General features: G+C 37.1%; 1 protein-coding gene and 1 long non-coding RNA gene across 47 annotated transcripts in view; one reads left to right on the forward strand and one right to left on the reverse strand.

The window, feature by feature from the left end:
- Positions 1-5,944, forward strand: part of LOC140604684 (uncharacterized) — a 30,168-nt gene extending 24,224 nt beyond the window's left edge. The window contains exon 3 of the long non-coding RNA XR_012007496.1: positions 1,398-5,944. This is a non-coding gene — a long non-coding RNA (uncharacterized lncRNA). The remainder of the gene's footprint in view (positions 1-1,397) is intronic.
- The window catches only part of SORBS2 (sorbin and SH3 domain containing 2), a 215,393-nt gene that overhangs the window by 96,846 nt on the left and 90,581 nt on the right, over positions 1-27,966 (reverse strand). For 29 of the 46 annotated variants that reach the window (XM_072776009.1, XM_072776011.1, XM_072776007.1 and 26 more), the window contains one exon: positions 122-171. The exons of 14 other annotated variants lie outside the window; for them this stretch is intronic. In XM_072776009.1, coding sequence (XP_072632110.1) covers positions 122-131 — 10 coding nt within the window. In that variant the 5' untranslated portion in view covers positions 132-171. Of the gene's footprint in view, positions 1-121; positions 172-5,939; positions 6,056-27,966 lie in introns of all 46 variants that reach the window. 3 more of the 46 variants (XM_072776013.1, XM_072776008.1, XM_072776026.1) reach the window with 1 other exon arrangement.

Consider the following 27,966-nt stretch of genomic DNA (forward strand, 5'->3'; position numbering starts at 1 on the left):
TAAATCAAGTAATGAATTTAGATCAATCAGATCAGCAGAGTATTAAACTTAATGATTTGGGGCCAAGATGATTTTTAAAGAGCAAGGCTAAAGAGTTTTAAAACTAACAGAGACAGCGTACCTGTATTCATTTTGACCTTGGAGGGTTTGCTATTAAAGTCTTCAGTTTTCCTGTAGAAAAAAAATGATGCATTAATTTGTTCACTGTATGGGGAACAAAATATCCCGAAAGAGTGTTTTTGTTTTGTTTCTGGCGTACCTGTGAGTTAATGTCACATTATCCTTAGTCTTTTTTTTTTTTTCCAATATCCTTAGTCTTATTTGATGTCAGGATTTAAAAAGGTGGGCACAATTTCTAATTCTATTCAAGTTAAACTTGAGTTATTATTAGTTCTTGATCATAAACCAACTTTTTGTCCAATGGTGACCACTAACGGATGAGAATCGAGAGGAATTTTGTTAAGAATTAAATTTCTTTCACATTTGTACTAATAGTTTTTGTTTTCTAAGCCTGGAAGGGTCAATTGGTTGTCAAGTGTCTTCTTTTGGAAGGTACCCTGGTACTTTGAAGTCATTACCTTATACCTTCAGTTTTTTATATTATTTAATTTTTTAAATTTGAGATCATGACCTTACACTATTCAGTTTATTACTGGGCCAATGTATCGAACATATATTTTGAGCAAAAGGTCAAGGAAGAGGAGATGCACCTATTTTTCCTTAAGACAGGAAACAAGTAATTACTACAAAATCCATTTCTGTTTCAGTATTAGATACTGTGGTTTTTCCCAACAAGTGTTTGATGAATAACAATTGAGATTAATTCATTAGAAATGGTTGGTGGAATGTTGCTTGCTGTAGAAAAAGTTTGAAGATTTTGTGTATTATTTTATATGTGCGGTGACTTTGTTCTTTCCTGGTATATTTGTCTTAGCCCATTTTTAGAGTTTCTTATTTATCCACACATTAAGACCAAAGAAGAAGGACATTCTGTCATAGGAAGCAATTCTTTTAAGAGTGAGAGCCCTAAAAAAAAAAAAAAAAAAAAAAAAAAAAATAATAATAATAATAATAATAATAATAATAAAATAAGAGTGAGAGCCCTGACAGGGATGTTTAACCTCTTTGCTGCCTTTGTTCCTGAGTAGAACCTGTTGTTAGATGAATATGAACTTCTCCAGCCCCACATGGTCAGTTTCCATGTACATTAGGACTCTAACATCCGATTATTTAAAATATTATGCATTGTGGTCAAGTGGGGGTAAGGTTGAAATTAAAAAAATCTGTCATGATCTGCCAAGAAAGACTTTTGATACATATATTTTCCTCCAGTCTCTATAAAGAGCACCAAATGAGTTCCCTGACTTTCTTGTCCTTTTTGTCTTTTCCCTCTCCAGAACACACAGAAAAATGTGGCAGCTTGTGGAGGAACTCTACTTAGTAGCCCTAACATGGCCTGTGTTGAAGAAATGCCAGTGAAGTCAGGGGAGAAGGCTGTGGTCAGTGCAGGAGCCTTGAGAAAGCTCCATCAAACATATTTATTTTAATCTCTCGGTAGCAAAACTCTTAATATGTTAACCTTAAATGGATAAAATAAATGGAAAAGAAAAGCCTCAGGGGATGTCTGTGACCAAGTCTGAGGCAACTGCTAAAACAAGAAGGAATAAACAGTCTCCAGAAAATGAGGACTAGAAGAACATTTCCGGAATTCGACTCCTTTTCACTCCTTTTCAGAACACATTTTGTTTAAAACCATCCTAAGTTTTAAAACTGACTAAGGTCAGGTTTGCCTTGGAACAATACTGATCGTGATAGAAAACATCAAACAGAAGGAAGGTTAACTCTCCGTAATACAGAAGCTGCCAATACAAAATCATAATGTTTTTCTACCAAGCTAGAGGATGAATTGTCAACACTTGTTGTCTGAATTCAAATGCAGATATTTACAAAACATCTGCCACTCAAGAACAAAATAGGATTAACAGGAACAAAGAAAGGCGCCACAGATCCTTGAGCTTTTCATCTTTAAAGTGATGTATCCTGTTACTTATAAATGTAATTTGGGTGGTTTTTAAGCTTCTCATTGTTTTAGATGTCAAAATGTGAAATGACTAACTTCCTAATCAGGCAAGATATTTTCCAAGTTGTTAAAAGAAGAGCCTTGGTGATTGAGCTTTCCAGAAGAACCTGAAACTGAAAGGCTTCTTGGATGACCAATAAAAAAGCATGATTCTATTTCCATTATTTGTACGAAAGCCATTAGCAAATCCACAACTGAGAACTCTCTTTAGACAATTTAACTAAAGCAAATCTAATCTCTTTTGTTCTGTTCTGGAAAAGTGTCTTTAATTGTACTTACAGAACAAGCATAGATGATTCAGGAAAGCATCAAATTCCTAGAGTGTTTGCATGCTTCCTAGAAGAGACCGTATTTCAAGTATTCTCCTAAATTGGAATTGAACAAGGGCCAAGACAATGAAAACGGATGATAAAATGCAGACTACCTTCAATCTCAGCAAATAATCCACAGAGCAAAGAACTCTCTGTGCAGTAGTGTCAAAATGATTTTCAACAGGTGGTGTGGAGCTGTATTTACTTAAGTTCAGTTCTTGCCCAAGTCTTATTTAAAAAGCAACTTTCTACGTGTACTAATTTGTATATAGCGATCTATTTGTTTCTGTATGGGTTAGAGCAACCTTCATTCCCAATATGCATAGGGCAATACATTGTGTTTGTTGTTCATGCATGGGCAGAGACGTGACTTTGTGTCTGTAGCCTTTGGATTCTGCTTGAATTTCTTTTGATTATGTGACCTCTTATGGATCTGAACCATCTTTATTCCCAACAAGCATAGGACAACACAAATAGAGAAGTTTTGATTGTTCCTGTAGAGGCACCAACAGGATTCTGTGCTCCTAATCTTATAATTCTGCTTGAATCCTTTTGTTTATCAGGCATCCTATTTCTGAAGAGAAGCAGAGGCAAAATCCTTTCTTCAAGTTTGGCCAAGAATTCTGTGTACGTCATTTTATTTTTGTAGACTTGAATTCAGGCACCAAGACCATCTATAAAACTATGGAATGAAGTTTTAGCTCAGCTAACGTGAGAAGTTGCCCAAAAGATTCTCCATAGAATAATTTTAATCCAATAATTGCTAGGGTTCTTTTGCAATTGATCTGTTCACAGTTTATATATCATCTAGAAGAAAGGAAATAGTTTAAGTGGTAGGAAAACATTGAGGGATGTTAGACTTTTTAGAGACATAGTTTAGACACAAGAAAAAAATGATTTATGTTGAGGTTAGGCACCAGATTTTAACCTGAATTTACTTTGGAATGGATCATGTGTATCATTCTTTCTGGATAAACTTACTGAGTGGTCAATGCATGTCTCTCTGTCTCTGTGTCTCCCTGACAGTGGTAGGATTAGAAGTAGTCTTATGTGCCAAATGAATTTACTTTTCAGTTACAATCAAATGACCTATTTTAGGTTGATTACATTCATCTTTTTCATCTTTTCTGTCAATATGTTGTCTTGAAATTTTCACAGGAAATACCCCAAGTCAATTATTTTGTTCTTTATAGTCCCTGAATTTAGAAACACAAGAATACACCTCAACCTCTTTTCCAAATGGTTTCTCTGAATTGATGATAAAAGGTATATGAAACGGACTCGGGACTCCTCAGGTGCTTCTGAGTGGGTGGAACATGTTGTAGTTAATAGTGAGGGCATGGTTTTCCACTCTCAGCCTTCACATAAGAACTCAAAATTCCTCCCAACATTCTCGAGCTAAAGGTGCCTGAAGATGGGTCCTTATTATTCAGGAACCAAATTATCCACAGTATTTATACATGAATGCTGGGGTCAGAATACTTTCAATATCATTTCTAGGAATAAAGATAAATCATTACCATGAATAGTGAAGAACAAAGAACATGAGGCCATTGATTATTTTTATAAGAATATACAAAAATTTTTTTTAACCAAATTTAATCAAAACACTCTTTCATACCAAATTTCCTGGTACCTGGAAAAACTTTCTGAAGAACAAAAGCATGTTTATCATGGAAATTAGTGATTTTCTTTTTGAGACTCTGCAAAGCTAGCTAGTCCAAATACTTAACAGATTTTTCCTAAAGACCATCTACTGGTTAAAAGAAGTCAATCACCGGTAAATAATTTTCTTTCTGAAGGTATTTCAAAGCCTCAAAGACTATGACTCACTCTCTTATTTAATTATAAAAGAATGCTGATTCCTTTTCACATACAATAGTCATGTGATTTAATACTACCTAGTATCCTACATTCATGGTACCTTTAACTTTTATACTGAGGATGATTATAAGATATATGTAAATACTTACAGATTCTTTTTCTAAAACAAAGTCGTTCGTTCAAAAGTACTAGAAAAATTCTACTGGCTTCTATTATGTAAATCAAAAGCCAAATGGGTTCCTAATTAAAAAAAAAAAGCAGATTCCTAATGGGGATCTGATGAATTAGGCACATTATCAAAGAGATGTGAGGAATTAATAGAATATTAACTTACAGATGAACTGAGTAGTGTTGGAAGGATAGGTCATGGAGTCACTCAAGCCTGGATTCAAAAGCCAATTCTGGCCATTTCCAGTTATCTAAATTATTTATACTAATGTCACTATCATCTCCTTCAACAGTAGCAATAGCAGCAGGATCAAATCTATTTTCCTTCCCCTGGCAGTAAACCACCCCAGTCAAATTGACATGATTCTCATTCACCAGTATTTCAAGTAGTTTGAGGCATATCTTTTGTCTTTGATTGAATCCTGAGAAAATAATATAGATTTCCCCGAAAATACCTAGGACATTATTTTATTGATTTAAATTGAAGTGAGCATCTATGGTTTATTAGATTGATTTATATGGATTTTCCCATCTTCTAATTATCCCATCCCCAATTTAGAAACATATTGGAATTGAAAAGGAATTCTGCTTTCTAGGAAGTTTTTTTTTTCTTTCTTAAGCAGAGCCTTCTCTTAGCTGAGATTTTCTTTTTTCCACACTGTAGTCAACAAGAGGAGATAAACCCAAGAAATAGTTGAATCAAACACTTGTCTTCTAGCCCAGCTAAGTTATTGCTAGTGAACCTAAGGGAAAGTAACACTTAAAGGTTGTGACAATTTGTTTTTTGTAAATCCTTTTCCATTACTTTTGACATCTTAGAGCCCAAGGGTGATAGTTGGAGGAAAGAGATGTCCATAAAATGTCACACAAAGAGTTGTGTGACAAATTGCAGTGATAACATCCTGATGACAGACATTTCTGTTCAGTTTCCTAAGTGAAAGTATCTCCCCTTCTTTCCACCATTGTACAGAGTACCATAAATTTCTATTTTGAGTAGCAAATCTTTGGTCTTTTAAAAGAATCCTTTACTTCTTTTCTGATTTGGAAGAAGTAAAGCTGTCTCTATTTAGATAGCATGATATTATATATAGAAAACCCTAAAAATTCCACCAAATGTTAGAATTAATAAACAAATTCAGTAAAGTTTCAAAATCAATATGCAGAAATCAGCGTATTTCCATATACTACTAATGAAATATCAGAAAGAGAAATTAGAAAAAAATCCGATTTATAATTGCATCACAAAGAAAAAAAATACCTAGAGGGGTGCCTGGGTGGCTCATTTGGTTGAGCATCCAACTCCTGATTTCAGCTTAGATCATGATCTAAGGGTTGTGAGACTGAGACTTGAGATGGGCTTGGTGCTTGGCAAGGAGCCTGCTTGAGATGCTCTTTCTCCCTCTTAACACCCCCCGCCCACCATTCCTCATGAGCACATGTGCACATACACTGTTTCTCTCTCTCTAAAATAACTAAATAAAAATAACTAACTAAATGAATGAATGAATGAATAAATAAATAAATAAATAAATAAATAAATAAAATCTTTAGGGCACCTTGGTGGCACAGTCTATTAAGTGTCCAATTCTTGGTTTTGGCTCTGGTCTTGATCTCAGGGTCATGAGATTGAGCCTCTCTCTCTCTTTCCTTGCCTTTCTCACTTGTGCTCTCTCTAAAAAAAATACAAATAAATCTTTTTAAAAAAAGAAAGGAAACAAAAAATATCTAATGATAAATTTAACCAAGGAAGTGAAAAATCTGTACACTGAAAACTATCAGACATTGATGAAAGAAATGGAAGAAGATGCCCTCCAGCACCCCCCACAAAGTGAATGATATACCATGCTCATGGATTGGAAGAATTAATATTGTTAAAATGTTCATATCACCTAAGAGAGTCTACAGATTCAATGTAATTTTTATCAAAATTTCAATCACATTTTTCACAGAAATAGGACAAAAAATCCCAGAATTTGTATGGGGTCACAAAAGACCCCAAACAACCAAAACAGTCAGGAGAAAGAACAAAGCTGGAGGCATCACATGTCCTGATATCAAACTGTATTATAAAGTTATCATAATCAAAACAATATGGTATTAGCATAAAAACAGACAGGTAGATCAATGAAACAGAACAGAGAAGCTAGAATGTCACACAAAGAATTGTGTGACAAAACTGTGATAACATGCAATGACAGCCATTTCTGTTTGGCTTCCTAAGTGAAAGTATCTCCCCTTCTTTCTAACATTGTACAGAATACCATAAATTTCTATTTTGATCACATTCATGTGTGGTCAATTAATTTGATAAGAGAGCCAAGAAAATAAATGGAGAAAGCATAATCTCTTCAATAAATGGTTTGGGAAGACTGAACAGCTATGTACAAAAAGAATGAAACTGGACCCCTATCTCACACCATACACAAAAATAAATTCAAAATTGATTTAAGAATTGAACACAAGATCTGAAACCATAAAAATCCTAGAATAAAATGGAGAATAAGCTTCTTGACATTGGTCTTGGTGATGATTTTTTGGATTTGACAATAAAAACAAGGCAAACAAAAGCAAAAATAAATAGGTGAAAGTATATCAAACTAATAACTTCTGCACAGCAAAGGAAACCAATGAAAGGAAAAGGCAACCTACAGAATAGGGGAAAATATTTGCAAATCATATATCTGATAAAGGATTAATATTGAAATACGTAAATAACTCATCAACTCAATTGCAAAACAAAACCCCTCAAACCAAAAAAACAACAAAAAATTTGATTAAAAAATGGGCAGAAATATAGACAATTTTTTTTCTAAAGAAGACAGACAAATGGCTGACAGGTACACAAAAAGGTTCTCAATATCACTAATCATCAGGGAAATACAAATCAAAACCAAGACATATTATCCCACACTTGTTAGAATGGCTATCATCAAGACAAGAGAAAAAAAGTGTCAGTCCAAACACTATGGGAAACAGTATGGAAGTTCCTCAGAAAATTAAAAATAGGCCTACCATAAGATCCAGTAATCTCTCTTAGGCTATACATCCAAAGGAAATGAAAATAAGATACTGGAGAGGTATCTGCACTCCCATATTTATTGTGGCATTATTCACAATTGCCACAATATGGAAACAGCTTAAGTGTCCATCAACTGATGAATGGATAAAGAAAATGGAATATTACTTTAGCCATGAGGAAGAAGAAAATCCTGCTATTTGAGACAACATGGCTGGACTTTGAGGGCATTATGCTAAGTGATATAAGTCAGACAAGGAATGACAGATATTGCATGATATAACTTATATGGGGAATCTATTTAAAAAATCAAATTCATAGGAACAAAGAGTATAAAAATAGTTTTCCAGGGCTGGACAATGGGGAAGAAATGGTGAGGTTTGTAAAAGGGTACAAACTTTCAGTTATAAAATGGATACAATCTGAGGATAATGTAAAACGTGATGACTATAATTGATAACACTGTATTATACACTTGAAATTTGCTAAGAGAGTAGAATTTAAATTTTCTTACACATACAGAAAAGGGTGTGTGTGTGTACACGTATGTGAGGTGATGTGTTAATTAGATGGTGAGAGTCCTTTCACAATGTATAAATATATCAAATTTCCACGATGCACATTTTAAGTATCTTGTAATTTTATATATCCTCCGATAAAGTTGAAATGAAAAAAGCTAATAAACATGTATATGTCATATAAAAGAAAGAAAGGAGTAAAGAACTGTTAGAAAATTTTTGAGCTTTGCTAAATAATTTTCCCCTTTTAATTTTCAAACCTTTCATTTTAATTTTTATATATTGATATCACAAATTATCTGATATAAAGGAAATTGTGACCTAGTTTTACATGTATAATACTTAAATTTTTAAAAACGATTCTATTTATTTATTTGAGAGCAAGAGCAAGCCAGAGAGAGATAGAGAGCACAAGCAGGGGGAGAGGGGACAGGGAGAGGGAGAAACAGACTCCCCATTGAGCAGGGAGCCTGACTCAGGACTCCATCTCATGACCCTGAGATCATGACCTGAGCTGATACCAAGACTTGTACTCTTAAACAACTGAGCCACCCAGATGCCCCACATACTTAGAAGGTAAGTAGATACAAACATTAAATGCTGTGGCAGGCGAAAAGAAGTATGATTTTACGTGCGTTGCATTTTTTAAATAGCTCAGAAAAGGATTTTTGATCAGTCTAGTAATTTTTGAGCTTAGGCATTTCAGGTTGGGAGAAATGACTGTTACAAGATCAAATACACTCAAAAATGCACTCTCCTGATGGTAGGCAAAGAACAGGTATCTTCCTGTAAGTAAGATGTCTTAAAATGTCAATTGAAATCAAGATAATTCTCCTCAACACATTACAATTATTTACAATACATTAAGTTAAGCATAGTGCTTAAGTTGTGAATCATGTGTGAACGGGTTTAAAGGAAAGAATGAAATATCAGGAAGAGGGGCAGGAGAAGGCTAAATGGGTCAATGAGTAAATAAAGGCTATTGACAGAAGACCATATACTACTTCTTTTTTTAAATAGAGAGACAGAGCGTGCATACATGCAAGCGGTGTGGCAGGGGGTGGAGGGAAGGTGGGCAGTGGGAGAGGGAGAGAGAGAATCCTAAGCAGGTTCCACGCCTAGCATGGAGCCCAACACTGGACCTGATCTCACAACCCTGAGATCATGACTTGAGCTGAAATCAAGAGTCTGATACTTAGTCAACTGAGCCACTCAGGTGCCGCTATACTTACTCTAACAATATGAAAATAGCGGCTGTTTATGACAAGGACTCCTTTTGCCCAACTACTGCCATGGTCCAAATGGAAAGTTTTATTTAGCCAAAGCCCATACCAATGGCAATATTTTCAGAAAACCTCCGAATTTTAAGTTAATAAATATGCTTATTCTAATGTATTTCCATGGCAATGTTATTTTATGAAATGACTACAGTTAAATAGTCTTGCTTATTGTTTGAAAGAAAGTCCCATTTTTCTTCTGACTGAACACATGTGCTTCCTGAACACCTGAAATAATGCTTCTACAACGTAGCGATGTCAAGGTGTACTCGTACATATTGTGTACTTGTGTTTGTATGTGTCTCATATTAAATGGTGAAACTCCACGTGCTCTGTGAAGTTTGAAAAAAAATATTTGGAGGGTGGTAGAAACTTTCTTTAATTTGCTCTTTAAAAACCCATGGAAGAAAATAACAGGGATGCCTGGGTGGCTCAGTGGTTGAGCATCTGCTTTCAGCTCGGGCCGTGATCTCAGAGTTCTGGGATTGAGTCCCACATCAGTCTCCCTGCATGGAGCCTGCTTCTCCCTCTGCCTATGTCTCTGTCTCTCTCTCTGTGTCTCTAATGAATGAATGAATGAATGAATAAATAAATAAAGTCTTTAGGAAAAAAAAAGAAAATAACAGGCTAGTTGGGGAAAATACTGTCATTGAGGAAATTTTGAATTTATTAAAATTCAAAACTTCCGGTATTTTTGTTGAACAGTGGAGAGTTTATGACACTATTCATTTGGATCTAATGAAAATGGGTAATAAAGATAGATATCTTCTATTGTTAAAATTATTTACTTCCAATGAAAGTAATATATTATTATTATAATTTTTATACTACTATTTCTTTGGAGTGCAAGAATGGTTTTTGCTAGGTTTTGGCAAGGAATTTGGCAAAATTCTTCAAGACCTCTCTGTGGATTAAATGTAAATGTATTAGGAGGGATTGTAGGTGAATAAAAAATCATTTTCAGGAGTCTTTCTCTGTGTGTCTTCAACTTTTTATTTTTGGAAAAAGTAGTGACATGCTTATCAATTCTACAGAAGGCATACATGTGAGAAAGGAATATAGGAATAAGTAAAGGAATATAGCCTCTTGATAGGCTTCATTAAACTTTGACAGGGATAAATAAGAAGTCTCACAATTTAGCTAAATCAAATCATTTTATCTGAAATAAGTCTAGGGGCTTTATTAGACTGTGAACTAAGAGTGACCTAGTTGTTTTAAAAATATATTTAGGGGCACCTGCGTGGCTTAGTTGGTTAAGTGTCTGCCTTCAGCTCAGGCCATAACCTCAGGGTCCTGGGATCAAGCCCCACATTGGGCTCCCTGCTCAGTGGGGAGACTGTTCCTCTCTCTTCCTCTGCCTCTGCACTCTTCTTGCTTGTGCTCTCTCCTTCTCTCTCTCAAATAAATAAAATCTTAATAAAAATAAAAATATAATTAATAAATACATAAATGAACAGTGGTTACTGTATAAATCAAACAAAAAAGATTGCGATCCCACTTTCATGGCCATGTTGGGGCCTTGTTGCCTCAATTTAAAAATGCCCTTCTTTGTATTTGTCCGTGAACTGGGTCATGGACATGAGTATCTAAGCAGCCTTTCGAGGTTGTCACTGACCATGGAGGAGGCCGCTGAGTGATTTGGTAGAAACACCACAGTGAGCTGCCAGGTGAGTGCTAGCAGCAGTAAGAAAAATTAGTGACATATACATTGTTTTTGTTGTTTTTCTTTTTTTTCCCCTTTCATTTCAGGGGAACCATCTTAGTGGCTTTTAGGGTTAATGCTGTCAAGTAATCCACATTTATGCTTGGTATTGACAGAAGACAGATGGCTAACAGTTCCAAACTAGAAGTTTCAATATTCCCTTAAGATGCACCGAGTTTAAGAAACATGATATCCAAATTTCTTGTTTTTTAACAAGCTAGTTTATAGTTCTCATTGGAAAGAATGTGAGTCCATCCTAGAACTAAAAGCTTTAAGATATCTGAATTATACAAAAAATGGGGGTTGCTTTCTATTGCCTTTTGTTCAGCAAAATGCCTACCCAAATGACCTCACTTCTAGTTCTTACCCAACTCACATGTTCCCAGCATTCTTCATTTTTCATACCTAATATAGCCCTTCATACCCTGCCACTATTTAAAGCTAAAACTTTCACTCAATCTACCTAAAATAGGCAAAGAAAACAACATACAAATTTATACTTAAATTATACATTGGAGAACACTGAAACTTATTTGAACTGAGATTTTGTCATTTCACAACATGCTTACTTATTTGACATGGTAGCTAACTCTAGAAATGGTTGAAATGTTCTTTACCATGATCGTTGGGCATATCTCAATACATGTATTTAAATATTATTTGACCTACTCTTTATTAATCTTTTTTTCTCCCCTTTATCTATGGAAACAGGTGCTCCACTTTTTCCCACCTATCCTGGACTTCCACTGCTCTTTGAAAAGCAGAAGAGATTTCATCTTGACTTCCCAACTGCATGAGGATGTAAGCTCTTTCAAGGCAGGCTGGTTTCTCCTGCGGTGGCATGGAGCCTTGAATTTAAAGACCCAGCCTGGGCTTTTTGTTCATATGGACCCTACTGCTCTACTTCAGGTTCACAGGTGGAGATATCCAAGTCTATGTGGGTCTATGTGAACATACCCATGACAAAAATCTGATAATTGTTGACTTCAGTATCATGTCTTCTTTTGTAATGGGGGAGCACAAGCATTTCCTCATTTCTGTTGCGGCATTTGGTGATGGAAATTTGGAAACTGAATCATGATCATATGCCATGATACTGAGTCCAGCTAATATATTTGAGGAAGGTGATTACTTTTCTGTAGTATATAGAAAATTTCTAATGTGAACTCATTATTGGGCTGTTGGCTGTCTGCCCTTCCTATGTCAGAGTTAAGGATGAGAATCTGTAGGTCATCATTACAGCACATAAATGTACCAAATCCACATATTACACCTTAAACTTATATAATGTTATATATCAGTTATTGCTCAAGTAGAAAAAATATGACTCCTATTGGGAGGGAGCAAATGATAATGGATAGGCTCAAAGTTAGTAACTTTCTTCCTTGTGGGAGTAGCAAGTTCAGAAATACACATATAAGTTCATCAACAGCTGGTAAATGGCAGTCAGGATTCAACAGCCCAGATTTTAGGGAACTTTCAGGTACTTGCTCTTAGCATTCCATTATATTCCCTATTGTACTAAAGTGGGTGTCAATATTAAGTCTTATGTGTGAATGTGTGCTTGTGCAAATCACTGCACTTCTTTGGGCCTGAGCTTTTCCATTTATAAAATGAAAGACCCGTTTTATTTACTTTTATTTATTTATTTTTAAATATTTTATTTATTTATTCATGAGAGACACACACACAGAGAGAGAGACAGACAGAGACAGAGACACAGGCAGAGGGAGAAGCAGGCTCCATGCAGGGAGCCTGATATGGGACTCGATCTGGGGTCTCTAGGATCATGCCCTGGGCCAAAGGTGACACTAAACCGCCGAGCCACCCGGGCTGCCTGAAAGACTTGTTTTAAAAAATCAAAAGCACATAAGGCCCTTTTATCGTTTGGAATTTTCCTAAATCTAAGAGGGTATATTTGGTTGATGAATATTTATGAAGCTTTCATGTGCAAACCAATATGCTTATTAACATGATTGTATATGATATCAAGCAGAATCTGACGGGAAGCCAATAGCCAATATTTTAATGACTCACTTATATATTAAAATTCAAAAGAATGAGACTTTTAAAGATCCATATTTATAATAGCATCAGAATGAGATGGACATGTATTAACTCAAGACAAAGCCATTATCCAAATCTGACTTCCTCTTTGCCGTCTTGGTTACGTAACTCTAGAAATGGGATCTATAGGATTCTCTCTATATAACATGTCTTCCTTTATTAACTCAAAAGTCCTTGAATTGAGATGATCCATTTTAGGAATTCAACTTACCTAAAATCACATCCATGTTATAAATCTATACCAAAACAATTTGCATAAAAGTAAACTTCAATCAGTAAATTAGCATCACCTTTTTAAAGCCTTATTTCACCCCAGGTGGTGGTGTGGTGGTAGGGACTTTGGGGGTGACAAGGATCATTGATTTTTTTTTCTTTTCTATTAGAGTCTGCAGTAGAGAAGTCCTTCAAAGCAGATAAGTCATGAATGCAGGTTCATATTCCAAATGTTACATTCTTTGGCGTGTCTCATATTTCAAAGAGTAAAGTCTATTGACCTTTGAGGAGACAAAAAGCTGGGAGATCTTAGGCACATTGTGTTCCTAACCAATATTTTCATTACAGTTTCCTTTCTGGCTGAATCAGTCATATCATCACTTGCTAAATTGCCATAGCATAGGAAGGACTGTGACATTTCAAGTTATTTTCCACGTGGATGATTGCTGCTCCATGCTTTGGTTACTGTTGTAGAAGTTTGGTATCAGCTTCACAGACAAATTGCCAGTCTCATGACTGACAGAAATTTCAACCAGCCTGTCCTCCTCTTCAGAAGTTTTGGAATTAGAATGTTTACCTGATATAAACTATGATTTAATATGCTTGGCTATTTGTAAGGCCACTGTGTGATAAGTGTATCATTAATTTGAAGTGATTGAGAAAGACAATCTGAATTGGGGAGAAAAGTGAATTATGGAATGGTAAAAAGAAGTAATTTATTTTCCTTAAAAAAATATAGATTAACTCTAGGTCTGGGAAATAATGTCCAAGTTGGGTCCTTTAAGGTCCTATTTTAATGAACATATAAGAATGATTTGTGCATACCATGTCAATTTTCAGGTAGTAAATGTTTCAAAAAGGGTTTATTGTGGCTTAAGTATTTATGTTAACGTTTTGTTTAAGAATCTTGATTTTAATATTATCAAAGGAAAGTGACAGCCTGGGCCCTCTTTCAATTATCCCGGTTTCTAAATTGCACATTTAAGGTATAATTTAAATATACTTTATATTTATTTCCCATTTCATGCGGGGTTCATGATATTCTTTCCTCCCCAAATCTTACCCCACTTTCCACCAATCTCTAACCCAGAGAATGGCACCAACTAGTCATTATTTAGTTCAATAATCCATTAATCAAAGAATTTGAGAGCCAGTCTTGTATAAGTAGAACTTGGTGTTTACCTTTATCATTTCTTTCTCTTGTAACTCTGTGTGTTTTGAGAAGTCAAAAAGAGACACTCAGCTCTAGAAAGGACAATATCCATCTTGGCCCCACAATTCATATAGCAAAGAGATTTGGATGTGAGATTAAAAGTATTTTTAGTGGGTTTTTTTGGATTTTACATAGGCCAAATTCAGGTTTAGCATAGTTTAACACCCAGAGATGGGTGTAGGGGAGATGAGAGCACAGCACCAGCTAATGGTGATACAAGGACTAGTATTATTGCCTCATGTCCCCATGACAACAGTAGCCATAAATGGATGATCTTCCAGTGGTATATAGGTAGGGGCAGCTTGGCAGATAAAAGTGGGTGAAAAAGCAACACACACGCACACACACACACACACACACAGTCTGTGTATCACATACCACTTTTTTGCAATACTTTTATTCTCTTGGTTCAGTATATGACTACCTCAAAGATGGCAGATGTTAAAGCTTCAAAGAAATGACCATATCACCTTTGTCCAGTGTATTATCTAGTACACTCTTTGTCTTAGCAAAGACTCTTTAGGAATACATACATTGAGGTGAATAATTTTAATACTAGACAAATTCATTATCAAGGTACTTAAAGTTTAATATTATCTATTCTATAAGCAGACACTATGAGTGGGTTTTTTTTTCTCAGTTCTTTTTCCTGCCATCCCTTCAGCCCCTAATAATGCCTGGGAGGTAGTATTTGCTCAGTAAACATTTATAGAACAAAGATACCCTGGGCGCCTGGGTGGCTTAGTTGGTTAAGTGTCTGACTCTTGATTTGGGCTCAGGTCATGATCTCAGGGTCATGAGAACCTGTGTCAGGTTCTGCACTGGCCATGGAGCGTGCTTAATATTCTCTCTCTCTCTTCCTCTCCTCATACCCCACCCCCTCAACCAGCTCTGGATCACATGCTCTCTCTCTCTGAAAAAAAAAAGAAAAGAAAAGAATGAAGGTTTCCTTATTTACAGGCATGATGGAACGATTGCCATCATAGAGCAGTTTGTCAGGGAGGGAGAGCCTTGTAAAGAAGCTTGAAGATTCCCCTCATTTGCCCATTATAGTCCCTGCCTTCACTTTTACCAGGTTATCTATGACCTTTCTTTCTAAATTTTTCTTACCTGAATGTAGTGGTGTCTTTTCTGGCATATGTCACTTCACAACTCTTTGAATGAGTTAAAGGTATCAGGCCAACAAATCATTCCTGAAAATCACTAGCAAGTGTTGAAGTTGGTTGAATCTATTTTGGCAAGTTGGCAGGATGGTTTTGTTTGAAATGTGAAGTGTACTGAAGAAGTTATTTGGGATCTCTGTAGTATCAGGGATCCACGGTAGTAATGAAGGTAATGCTTTATTTAACCAATAATCACTAATTTCTATCATACATTTTAAACAAAAGCATCTTGCACTGTCTGAACCCCAAGTGGTAACATGACCTGTCATTTTGTTTTTCTAAGAGAAGACTAACAACAGTATTTATTTTAGAAAACTCCTCAGTACATATGCTGTTTATATCTACTTTATTACTCTTTATCCCAATCAAAATGGGATCAACACAGAGCAAACAAGCAATGCCTTGGCTCTGTTATCTTTTAATTACTTGTAATAAAACATTAGTAGAATTGATTTTTAACAATGGACAATGATTGTTGTTATTTGGGGAGTGTCTCAAGGATACACAACTGGATAAATTATGATCCTTGGTTCACGACAGAGTCTTATCATAGGTCCACATGTCTCTCCTTCTCTCTCTTCCTCCCTTACCCCTGAACACCTACACACCCGTCATCTAAAGCAAAAAATAGACTTTTTGATAGGAGCCTGCCTCTAACCAGATGGTCTGGGTCATTATTTCATGTTTCACTTCCCCACACCTGAAATAGCCATCCTCCTGAATTCCATGTGGGGCATTCTCTTGCCCCACATGGAATTTTTATGTATTCCATGTATTTTCATCAAATACATGTATTTTCATCAAATACATGTGTCTCCTGCAAGTATATTTATTTGAGTTTTTACTTTTATAATGATGCCATCATACTGGATATAATTGTATTGCTAAGATTCATCCATGTTGTTATTTCCATAGTGTGCTCATTTCGCCTTCTCTGTAATATTCTACTGTGTGAACAAAGCAGTTTGTGTTCTTGTTCATGGCTGTTTGGGTTGCTTTGGAGGTTTTTGCTACTTTGAATAGTGCTGCCATGAATATATTTGTACACGTTTCTTGTTGCTTTGCTTTTTAATCAACTGCTTGCCAGAGGTCTTGAATGGTAATAATAGATTTTAAGTGCTTTCCGTGTACCAGGAACTATTCTAAGAGTATTTACACGTATATGAATTCACTTGAGGAAGAAACTGTTGTTATTTTACTGATTAAAAAAATGAAAACTCAGAGAAGTTAAGAAACTTGTATAAGGTCACACAGCTTTTAGGTAGCAGAGTCAAACTTGGGAATCCGGGCAGTTTGGCTTCAGAATTCATGTTCCTAAACACTGCACTATCATGTCCTTCTTAGATCTAAGAACCTAAAGGATTACAACAGTTTATAAACGTCTATCTTGGGTATTGACCAAAATTTCAGTCTAGGACTGTCATAATTAGAATTGATCAATGGGTAATTTAACCTGCATTAAGCAATACTGAAAATGCTTATGTACATTACAGCTACCCTGAAAACATATTGCATATAAACTTTCTTGCATATTTTTTTTTATCATAGGCTTTGCAAATCTGTTTCAAGGAGAGGACCAGTTTTTTTTTTTTTTTTTAAGTTATCTTTACATTCAACAGGGGGCTTGAAATCATGACCCCAAGACTGAATCACACACTCTACTGACTGAGTCAACCAGATGCCCCTGAGACCACTGTTTCTGATATGCAGATTTACCCCCAAGACAGTGGTGGCAGTTCTCTGAGGTATTTCCCAGAGACACGTCTGGGCATGTCATTCCAGATCACAATCGCAGCATGCTCTATTCCCATCTACATTCCCCTTTAGGGAGCCTAGGCTTTTTTTGTTTTTGGTACTAAAGACACAGTGTGGGCCCCAGGTGGGTCTCATATAATCAGATAATGAGTTTAAAGCAGAGGTGACTTGGATTCTCAATTTTTAGAGGAACAGACGCTCTTAAATGAAGAGCAAAAATGTTCATCAGTCAGTAAAGCAGCCCATCCCTCCCTCCAAAAAAATGTATGGAAGTTGTGGCAAATGTCAAGCATGTCATTCCTAAAGTTTCTATGTGTTACTACATAATAACCTATAACAGATGCAGTTGGTCAAGACACTCTGTTGTCATAGATACACGTAAAATATAAAGACAGGAAGTACATACAGCATTTGTTTATTTTGCAAGCACCAAAGCCATCCTCAGGACCACCCTCTGTGGCTCCAATAATTTCTTGTTCATCCTGATTTTGAAGGTTTAATCTCAAGAGGAAGAATGAGCCATCAGTGGGATGAGTCATATTTTCGTTATAGTCACAGGAACATTCAAAAATGAAATCATTTTATTCAACTGAACGAACCTTATAAAAAGTAAATTACTTCATATACATTTGGCAAAAGACTAATTAGCTATTTTGAGTTCTTCCTGGAATTATCTTACCCATTCTTTCCACCCTCCATGACGCCTGCTTCCAGCCCTCTCCTTGCCCGGTGTTTTCCTGGTCATGTTAATAAAAAAGGAAAAGAAGAAATGTGGCTTTGACAATCTTCAAATCATTAAGGCAAGGGGAAGAGGCCCTACAAGCAGTAATCTTTAAAAGTGAGCATCTTTCAAAGATACAAATACCTTCAAGACAGTTTAATATTATCTTAATCATTGTTTTTATATGCTATCTTTTAAAATCTGAATTAGAGGCACACCTGGGTGGCCCAATGGTTGAGCATCTGCTTTTGGCTCAGGGCATGATCCCAAGGTCCTGGATTGAGTCCCACATCGGGCTCCCTGCAGGGAGCCTGCTTCTCCCTCTGCCTATGTTTCTGCCCCTCTCTGTGTCTCTTATGAATAAATAAATAAAATCTTTTAAAAAATAAAATAAAATCTGAATTAGAGGGGCGTCCAGGTGGCTCATTCGCTTAAGTGTCTGCCTTTGGCTCACGTCATGATCTGAGGGTCCTGGGGTCAAGCCCCACATGGGGCTTTATGCTCAGTGGGGAGGCTGCTTCTCCCTCTCCCCCTGATGCTCCCCTGATTGCATGCTCTCTCTCTCTCTCTCTCTCTCTGTGTCAAATAAATAAATAAAATCTTTTTTTAAAAAGTCTGAATTAGAACATTATTTCCGGATTTCCCATCTCTAGCTCTATCTGTATCTATTTCAATGTGTGTGTGAATGTATATCTCTCTCTCCCTTTCTCTTTTTCTCCAGGCAAATTCCCTAATATATATCAACACTTAAAAAAAAAATCAGGACTGCTTATGTATAAACTTGAATTCCTCTTCTATCATTTGTCAAAAATTTCAAATCATTTCTTCAGCTTTCCCCCCCACCTTTTTATTTTTATTATTATTTTTAAAGATTTTATTTATTCATGAGAGACTCAGAAAGAAAGGCAGAGACACAGGCAGAGAGAGACACAGGTTCCCTGCGGGGAGTCCGATGTGGGACTCGATCCCGGGACCTGGGATCATGCCCTGAGCCAAAGGCATGAACTCAAAGCTCAACCGCTGAACCACCTAGGCGTCCCTTTTCCCTCTTTTTAAATAAAAGGCCACTTAAATAGACAATGAAGGAGCTTACATTTTGCTAAAACGAAATGGGAGGTGTCAGGGGGTAGGGATAATTATTAGTGACTTTTTTTCTCCAATATTCTAAGTGTTTGTGGTGTATTCTTGTTACTTTCTAAATAAAATGACAGCATATCCACACACCTGCATTTAAGAGAAGCTAGCACTGTGCGCGGCAGAAACATCGACCTACAACTACTCTAAGGTAAACCTTCCCGCTCCCTTTAACACCTTGGATTACCTTATCGAAAGTTGCTTCTCCAAGTTTCCATCAAACTCTTCATCGTCCCTGACCTGGGCTCCATCACCCACATCTCTGGCCTGCATGGCTAGGGCCTTCCCACAGGTGCCACTTATCTGAGGCCGAATTGTAAGCTCGGGCAGCATTCTGATGTGACTGCAGTTGATTTAACTTTTTATAAATGCATCACCTTTCTAGCTACATTTTAAGAACCTTGCAGGGAGAGACAGAGTCACTTAAAGCTTTTGGCTTCGGTGTCCTCATCCGTAAAATGAACAGGACTGGACTAGACCTATAACTTTTTATCAACTCTAGCATGCTAAGATTCTTGGTCCCAGAGCTGAAAGTCACCGTTATTCATTTCGCTTTGCTTTCACAAAACTTTCCCTAGCCCAGGGATCCTAAAACCTAAACTAGAAGATACAGAACAATCTCTCCTTCTTATTCCTTCCTCCTCTTGGGCTGTAAAATGGCAGCATGTCAGTGGCCAAAAGGTATTAAGTGGACAAACTCGTTCCTTATGTCATTTTTTTGTTAAATAGGCATAAGAGAATTTATGATTCCGGATTGAATATGTCTGGGTTCTTACATTTTATTTGAGATCTATATTTACCCCCAGTTTTCAAGATGGATTAAATATGCTTTCCCCTGTATTTACCACTTAAGTTCTTTCCCACACTATGGCATGATGCCTATATTCGGATTACGGTTGTTAGTTTCTAGCACTGAATTGCTTTTTTTGTTTTTGCCTTTGCATTCTGCGTGAGATACACAGCTGCCTTACAGAGTCCCCACCTTACCAGTTAAGGAACTTGAGCTGTGTCTTAGCAGTGGCTGCTAATGGCAAAAGTGAGCCCTGGCCAGTCCACCGCCCACACCTCATGGGAGGCGGGGGGATGGGCTGCCACTGGAGATGTGGGGAGCCCACATCTGATGGGGCATAGAGAAGCCAGGGTCTTGGGTGAACACTGATGGGCCTTGAGAGACACGAAACTGAGTCATAGCTCTATTAATGAATTGCCAAAAAAAAACAAAAAACAAAAAACAAAAAAAACAAAAAACAAAAAAAAAAAGAGAGAAAAGAAAAGAAAAAGAAAAAGAAAAAATGCCCAAAACATAATAAGGATCCTATGCACTAGATACTTGGAATTATTTTTTTTAAGATTGTATTTATTCATTCATGGGAGACACAGAGAGAGAGAGGCAGAGACACAGGTAGAGGGAGAAGCAGGCTCCCTATGGGGAGCCCCATGCGGGACTCGATCCCAGGACCCCGGGATCATGGCCTTAGCCAAAGGCAGATGCTTAACCACTGAGCCACCCAGGCGTCCCTGGGATTATTTTATTTTATTTTATTTTATTTTATTTTATTTTATTTTATTTTATTTTATTTATTTTATTTTATTATTTTATTTTATTTTATTATTTATTTATTTATTTTTAATTTTTATAAATTTATTTTTTATTGGTGTTCAGTTTGCCAACATATAGAATAACACCCAGTGCTCATCCCTTCAAGTGCCTGGGATTATTTTAAAACCGATTTAACACCCTCTACAATTCAGATAGAATTGCACCACCGGTCTAGACAACTTTTTAGTACAGATATTTAGTTTCTTAAGTTCAACTAGAGAGATTTGTAGAAATGTACAGATCTCATCAATGTTTCAGTCCACATGGACTCCTGCGGGACAGCATCATCCAAATGAGTTCTAAGGGTCAAAGAACCTATAAAAATTGCAGAGCAGGGGAAGCATGTCTCTGGTATCCTGCCACCCTTTCCGTTTCCCTCTCCCAACACCTTTTTGCATTGTTTTGTGTTTCAGCAGAGCTGGATCTATACTCCTCCCAAGCAAAGTTCCCAAACTTATGTGGGGTTCAGGCGACCATACTTGAGGCAGTTACAGAGTAAAATATGAATGTACTTGAAAGAGGGGCTCTGTAACTTAAATCAGAATTATTTGAAGATTCTAAATTTAGCTCTCAAATCCTGACCTATCCTCCAAATGCCAGACTTGGAATGTGAACTGCCTATCCACAATGTCCACTTGGACGTCCACCAACCTGACCTCCCATTCTGCTCCCCCCACCCCTCCTCCTGCAGCATTTCCTTTCTCTGCAAACAGCATCACCATTTCTGTTGTCCCAAAAACACAAACAAAAAAAACAAAAACCAGTGACATGAGATGGCTCCTATATCTCTTACACTTACGAGCAATGCTAGTAGAGCTAGTAGAGCAAATGCTAGTATCTCTGCCTTCAAAATATACCTAGAATCCAAATCCTTCTTATCATCTTCTCCACTGCCACCTTCCAGCTGTGTCTAAGGCCGCACTATTGCAGTAGCCTTATGATTGGACTCCTTTCTTCCACCTACATCACTCACATTGTCCTATTCCCTAACTACTCAGAATGAAGTCTCCAAAATCTGAGGGCGATCACTTATTTTCCTGTTCAAAGCCCCTTGTGGCCTCCCATCTGCCACCCAAACCATGGCCTCCAGCGTCCTCCATGGCCTGGGCCCTCATGATATCCCTGGCTTCACTGCTACCACTCTCGCTCCATGCTTCTTAAGGCTTGCTGACTGGCCTCACGGCTCCTTGGACATGCCAAGCCCACCATGAACCCATGAACCCAGAATCTTTGCCACTGCCTGGAACCCTGCCCCTATCAATCCCCAGCTCTCTCCTCTAGTTCTTCGGGTCTGTGCTCTAATGCCACCTTCTCAGAGCGACCTGTCCTAAGCACCCCAAATAAAGTGCTCCCCTCCATATTTCGTTTATCCTTTAAAAGTTCTTTTTCTTCAGAGCACTTCTCATCATCTCTCCTCTTATGTGTTTGTTTATTATCTCTTTCCCACCATAAGAATGTAAGCTCAGAAGACCAGGGCCATTATGGGGAAAATGTGATTCACAGTCAGGAAATTCAGTCATGGGGTAGAGCCTACGGAGTTTCCACCTGCACAATGGCATTCTGTGGCTCCACACAGGTTAGTGAGGGGAAGGAATGAGTATTACACATTACTGAAGTCACTGTATTTTTTTTTTCCTTAGGAAATGCCAAGAGGTAGTCATCTTTATCAACTTTAGCCCTTAGGCAGCTGTGGAAAACATGGCTGTGTTGGACAAGAGTGCAAGAGAAAGTCAGAGTAGAAACAAACCAGTGCTTTATAATTCGGCCAATAGAAACTATAGTCATATGGTTATGTGATAACTATTGGATAGTTTTAGAACTATAACTGCTTGGCAACTAATTATTTGCTAATTGTTCCACTATCATTATATTCCAGCACTGCATAAGTTAATATGGCCATATGCTCATACTGAACACCATTATTGGCCTTTGCTGTATTCTCATGTGAAACCAGACAAACATCGTGATCAGACTCTGGACTCTGATCATAGGCATTGATTCCAAACAATGTTGACACAATTCAGTGAAACTTGGAATCACCCCCATTACTTAGGATCTTTTTTTTTTTTTAAGATTTTATTTATTTATTCATGATAGACACACAGAGAGAGGCAGAGATACAGGCAGAGGGAGAAGCAGGCTCCTCGAGGGGAGCCTGATGCAGAACTTGATCCCAGGACTCCGGGATCATGACCTGAGCCAAAGGTGGACGCTCAATCACTGAACCACCCAGGCATCCCCACTACTTAGGATCTTAATTTTCAATTTCATAAATACGATAGAATAGCTACCATCTATTCCAGGTACAATGAAAAAAAATTACGTGGTGGCAACAACTTTCCCTATTTAGTTGTATCTATGGCTGATTTCTGATCTTATATTTAATTTCCTTTAGTTTTGTTAAGATAATGAGTAATGAAGTACTGCCTATCCAAACAACACATGTGCACTTTAATGATTCATCTACAAATTTCTTTCCAAAGAGTATCCCAAATAATTGGAGGAGCCAGCAGCTTGGATATAGGATATTTCTGAGCAATGTCTTACAGTAAACCTCAAAGTGTACCACCAGTCCCCCACCTCGCCCTCTGAATCTATGCTTGGCCTATACTTGAATTTCATGAATACACTGAGCTGGCATGATGTAGAATAATGGCAGATTGCACAAACTGAATATTTATCTATCTTTATTTAAATTTGCTGTCAGTTCTTTTCTACCTCATCAGCACACAGAACTTGTAACCTAAATTTTGCACAGAAATATGTTTTACAACAGCACTAAGTACTGTTGGAGCCCCCCCACCCCCAATTATTTGTGTTTTGCTTTCTTCCATTTCAGTTGTGATGTTCACATAACTTTTATTACAATATATTATCACTGTTCTATTTTATTATTGTTGTTAATTTCTTTCTGCGCCTCATTTAGAAATTAAACTTTATCATCGATAAGATATCACATATAGGAAAAAACACAGAATATATGAGGTTCAGTACTATCTGTGGTTTCAGGCATCCACTGGAGATCTGGGAAAGTGTCCCCTGAGGATAAAGCGGGGGGGGGGGGGGCGGATAACTCTAATACCATCTTGCTATCTCTGTATCTCAAAACATTTTAGACTTTCACAGTAGTCCTTTTTCAGAACCCATGACTCTATAAAAAAGATAAGGAATTGTGGTTTGGGGACACAAGTTAAAGGCTTGTAAATCATCATTTAAAGAAATAATCTACTTTACAGAGGCATTTTTTATCCTAGGTTTTAGGAAATATCAAAATTTTCTAGTATATATACATGAATTTGTTTGCAAATAAAACCAGACTTGTTTTACTTAACCATTAGCTTTATGCTGCTTCTGGAAAGCATGCCTACATAATTTATACAAACTGAGAGAGCAATATTAAGATTAAAAGGGGGTCTCATTAATATTTATGCTGACTTGACAGGCCTAAAGCAGGATTATCCCAGGCAATAAAGCAAAAAGGGGATGACTTAACAAAAGTCATTCTGTTTTAATATTAATTATCTCTAGCACCTTATAGCTTTTCTTTCCAAGAAAGACTTCTGCATTCCAAGAAAGAGATAACAAAGTTGCAAAGAGCATATAACAAAGTAAAAGGGACAGATGTAAAGCTAAATAACACAACTTTTCAGGTTAAAGGAGAAGAATTCTAAGTTAAGCCCAAAATAATGAAGGCTGAGAAAATGGGACTGACATTTTAAAATCAGAAAAAGCACTGGTAACATTAACTTCCTTTTTTTCCAAACCCTAACTCACCAGGATTAAAAGACACTCCACTGAACTTCAAAAATCTTTTTCATAAAAGTAGATCAAAAACCATTTTATGTAGTGAGTAGAAAATCTCTGGGGCTCAACAATTTAAAAATGCAAAAGGCTGAAAATGTGGACAGAATCAAAATCCTTTGGAAGGAGGCATGAATGACAGCTTCATTCATGTTTCCCCTCTCTTGGCTATGAATGGATTACGGACAGAGATCATAATTGATAAAAAATAGTTAACTGCTCGATAGATGTACAACAAATACTAACTGCTCAGTAAACGTTTCTGGGATATGTAACAGAATATTTTTTTTTGAAGATTATCTCATGTTCCCTGTACAATGTCCTAAGGCAAACACTGAGCAAATTGAAATCTACTACATTTTTATTTTCAGTCTGCTCAAAATGAGACTTTTTTTTTTTGAGGATACTTTTCTGTGTGCAAACCACAAGCAAGAGACCCAAAAGAAAGTAGTCTTCTTTGTCTGCATAGTCAACAGAAACAGACAAAATTTCTCTAGCATCATCCGATGTCATAGAAAAAGCATTTCAGAAGTAATGTTTATGATCCACAGTATGAGCTCTTTTCAAGAGCTGTAGCATCACCTTCTGCCTTGTTGGCTGACAGAGACAGGATTCTCCACGATGATGTCTGCTGCAGGGGCGGGCTAGTGTGGTTGATCCAGAGCGCTGACTTTGGGGCCAAGCCAACTGGGTTAAAAGCCCATTCTACTGTCTCCACATGGATAACTTCAGGCAACTTACTTACCCTCTCTCTGAACCTAAAAGTTTCTTCCTCTAAAAATAGGGAGAACAATGGTGCCAACCTCCTAGAGTTTTTGAAGGATCCGATGATTAATATGCATAAAGCACTTAGAAGTAGGTCTGGCACATAATGCCAAAAATGTTACTACTACTGCTATTAAAAAGCCAATGTTTCTTTGGTGTTGATACTTGTGACTAGTGGCTGAATCATTTCAGATATGGGTCCCTCATCTGGCCTCTTGGTTTTTTTGTTCATATGAGTTCTCTGGTGGGGTCTTCTCTTTTTATAAACCAATTATATGAGAAGTGTACTAAATTTTGGTTTGAAGACGTGAAATAAATCCTCCTATGGTCACATTTGTTTCTCTAATGCACAGATGGCTGAGTAAGATCTGTGTTGATTTGCACCTTTATTTTGTACAGTAGGCTCTGAGAACAGCGGCTTCCTGAGATTGACTGGGAAGCTGGTTTTGATTGATCCGTCTCACCAGCACACCAGACTGTGGGGGCAGAGAAGAAGCCCACTGGGAGCAGATAGCAGGGAAGGTAAGGATGCCATGGTGCAGGCCAACCCTCGGCGACAGATGTCCCTTTATAAGAGAGAGTTGAAGAACAGGCTTCGGCAAAAGGAAGCTGCAGATTGGCAACATGATCTTGATTACTAGTGACATGTAATTGCAATGAGATTTTTTTTTTTTTAGCAATAACAAAAAAAGATGATAAAACTCTTCAGGTTCTTTCACATCACACTGCCCATGCTCAGAGTATTTTAACGTACATTCTTCCTGCAGCACCATCAAAAACAGGTTCACTGTATTCACAGGATGCTGAAAAGAGTTAATGGCCAGTGCAGGAGTTCTGCTGGCTTCAGAGTTCAAAGTTATCTGCGCTCAGACTCAGCCACACAAATTATTCCCTGAGAGTAATCTTCAGTGAGTTGCTAGGAGATGACCGGTTTATGTTTTCCTTTGATTATAGGGCATAACCGCCCCATTGTCAAAATGCCAGAAGTCAAAAAAAAAAAAAAAAAGGCAGTGATTGCTTAAGAATATTTTTTTGTTGTTGTTACCTGCAGGGAGGCATTGAAACCTGGATTGTTTTGCCTGAAGGGAGATAAGGGAGCCCTGAAGATCTGTGTAGTAGAAGTACACAAGAATTGTTCTCTGTGTAAGACCCATATTTCTCCAAATGTGGTCAATGTGTGACCAATGTTTAATGCATATTTGTTTAATCAAAGCAAATCACAATTGTTTAGTAATTTCTTAAAAAATAGTATTATGCATTGGTATGGTGGATGGTTTATGGTTTAAATGAAATGATTATACATATTTGTAGAAGCCTGGCATGGGTCAAAGAGATAAAGGGCCAGAAACTGAGGAGTATAATTAACTCAACACAACTTATTAGCCGTGTGGGCTGGGTCGATTGACTTATATTCTCTGTGCCTTCATTTCCATGACTATAAAATGGGGGAAAATAATAGTACATACCTCATAAGATCAATGTGAAGAATTAATCTATATAATTATAATGAAATAATATATGTCATGTACTCAAAAAATAATACTCTTAGTAAAGTACCTGCTACAAAAAATTGATTCGGGAAATATAAGATAAGCTATACTATTCACTATGATTATTAGCATTATTTTATTGCATCCTGAACACAGCTCAACACTACCCAAGAGCTTGAGGATCAGGGATATGAAACTTGAAACTTGAAAAAGTTGGGAAGCCACAAATTCAGATAAATAAAGGCAGGAAGTTCAAGGAAGCAAAGAGAAAGCTGAGGTTTCTGTCTTGTTGGTTGTGGATTACAACTCTATTCTCAATAATTTGGTGTATATGCGCTTCAGGCTACCTCCAGTTGGCCACGTATTAAGCAGATCTGTGCACCAGGACATCTATGTTTATGACACTGAAAGTCCTGTTTACCTGAGTGTGGAGCAAGAAGAGAAAGTGCACTTCTCTGGGATTTGGAATTTCCAAGTTCTGGTCGATAATTGGATGGGTGTCCTCAGGAATCTTTCTGCCTTCATGGCATTCCATCTCCTCATTTGCAAATGAGGTCATTAGACATTGTTTCTTTGATCTCCACATTTTTGTAATTTTATGATCTATTGTTACAAGAGCAGTTGGGCGCTGTATTTTCCTTTGCAGGTTAGCTCTAGGCAAATCTGTCGTGTGGAAACCCAGAGTTATAGACCAGAAACAGATCTAATTTTTTTTAAAGACTTTATTTATTTATTCATGAGACACAGAGAGAGAGGCAGAGACATAGGCAGAGGGAGAAGCAGGCTCCCTGTGAAGAGCTCGATGCGGGACTCGATCCCAGGACCCCAGGATCATGACCTGAGCCAAAAGTAGATGCTCAACCACTGAGCCACCCAGGCGTCCCAGATGATTTATTTTTGCTCTACAAACGAGTAATGTGCTCCATAAAGGGACTATCAGATCCCATTAAATAGCAAGATAGCCCAAAGCCTCTAAAATAGAATCTGGTTTTCAATAAAATAGCTTATCTGTTACCCATTGTATAAAGAAAAGTATGTCATCGAGGTGTTTAAATGGCACATTTAAACAACTACACCAGCAAATCACTTTCTTAGAGAGAGATTACCAAGAAACTTGAAAAAGGAAAATTCAGTCTTTCTGGTTTGCA

Source organism: Canis lupus, chromosome 15 (genome assembly GCF_048164855.1).
Source record: "Canis lupus baileyi chromosome 15, mCanLup2.hap1, whole genome shotgun sequence".
NCBI classification, from domain to species: domain Eukaryota; kingdom Metazoa; phylum Chordata; class Mammalia; order Carnivora; family Canidae; genus Canis; species Canis lupus.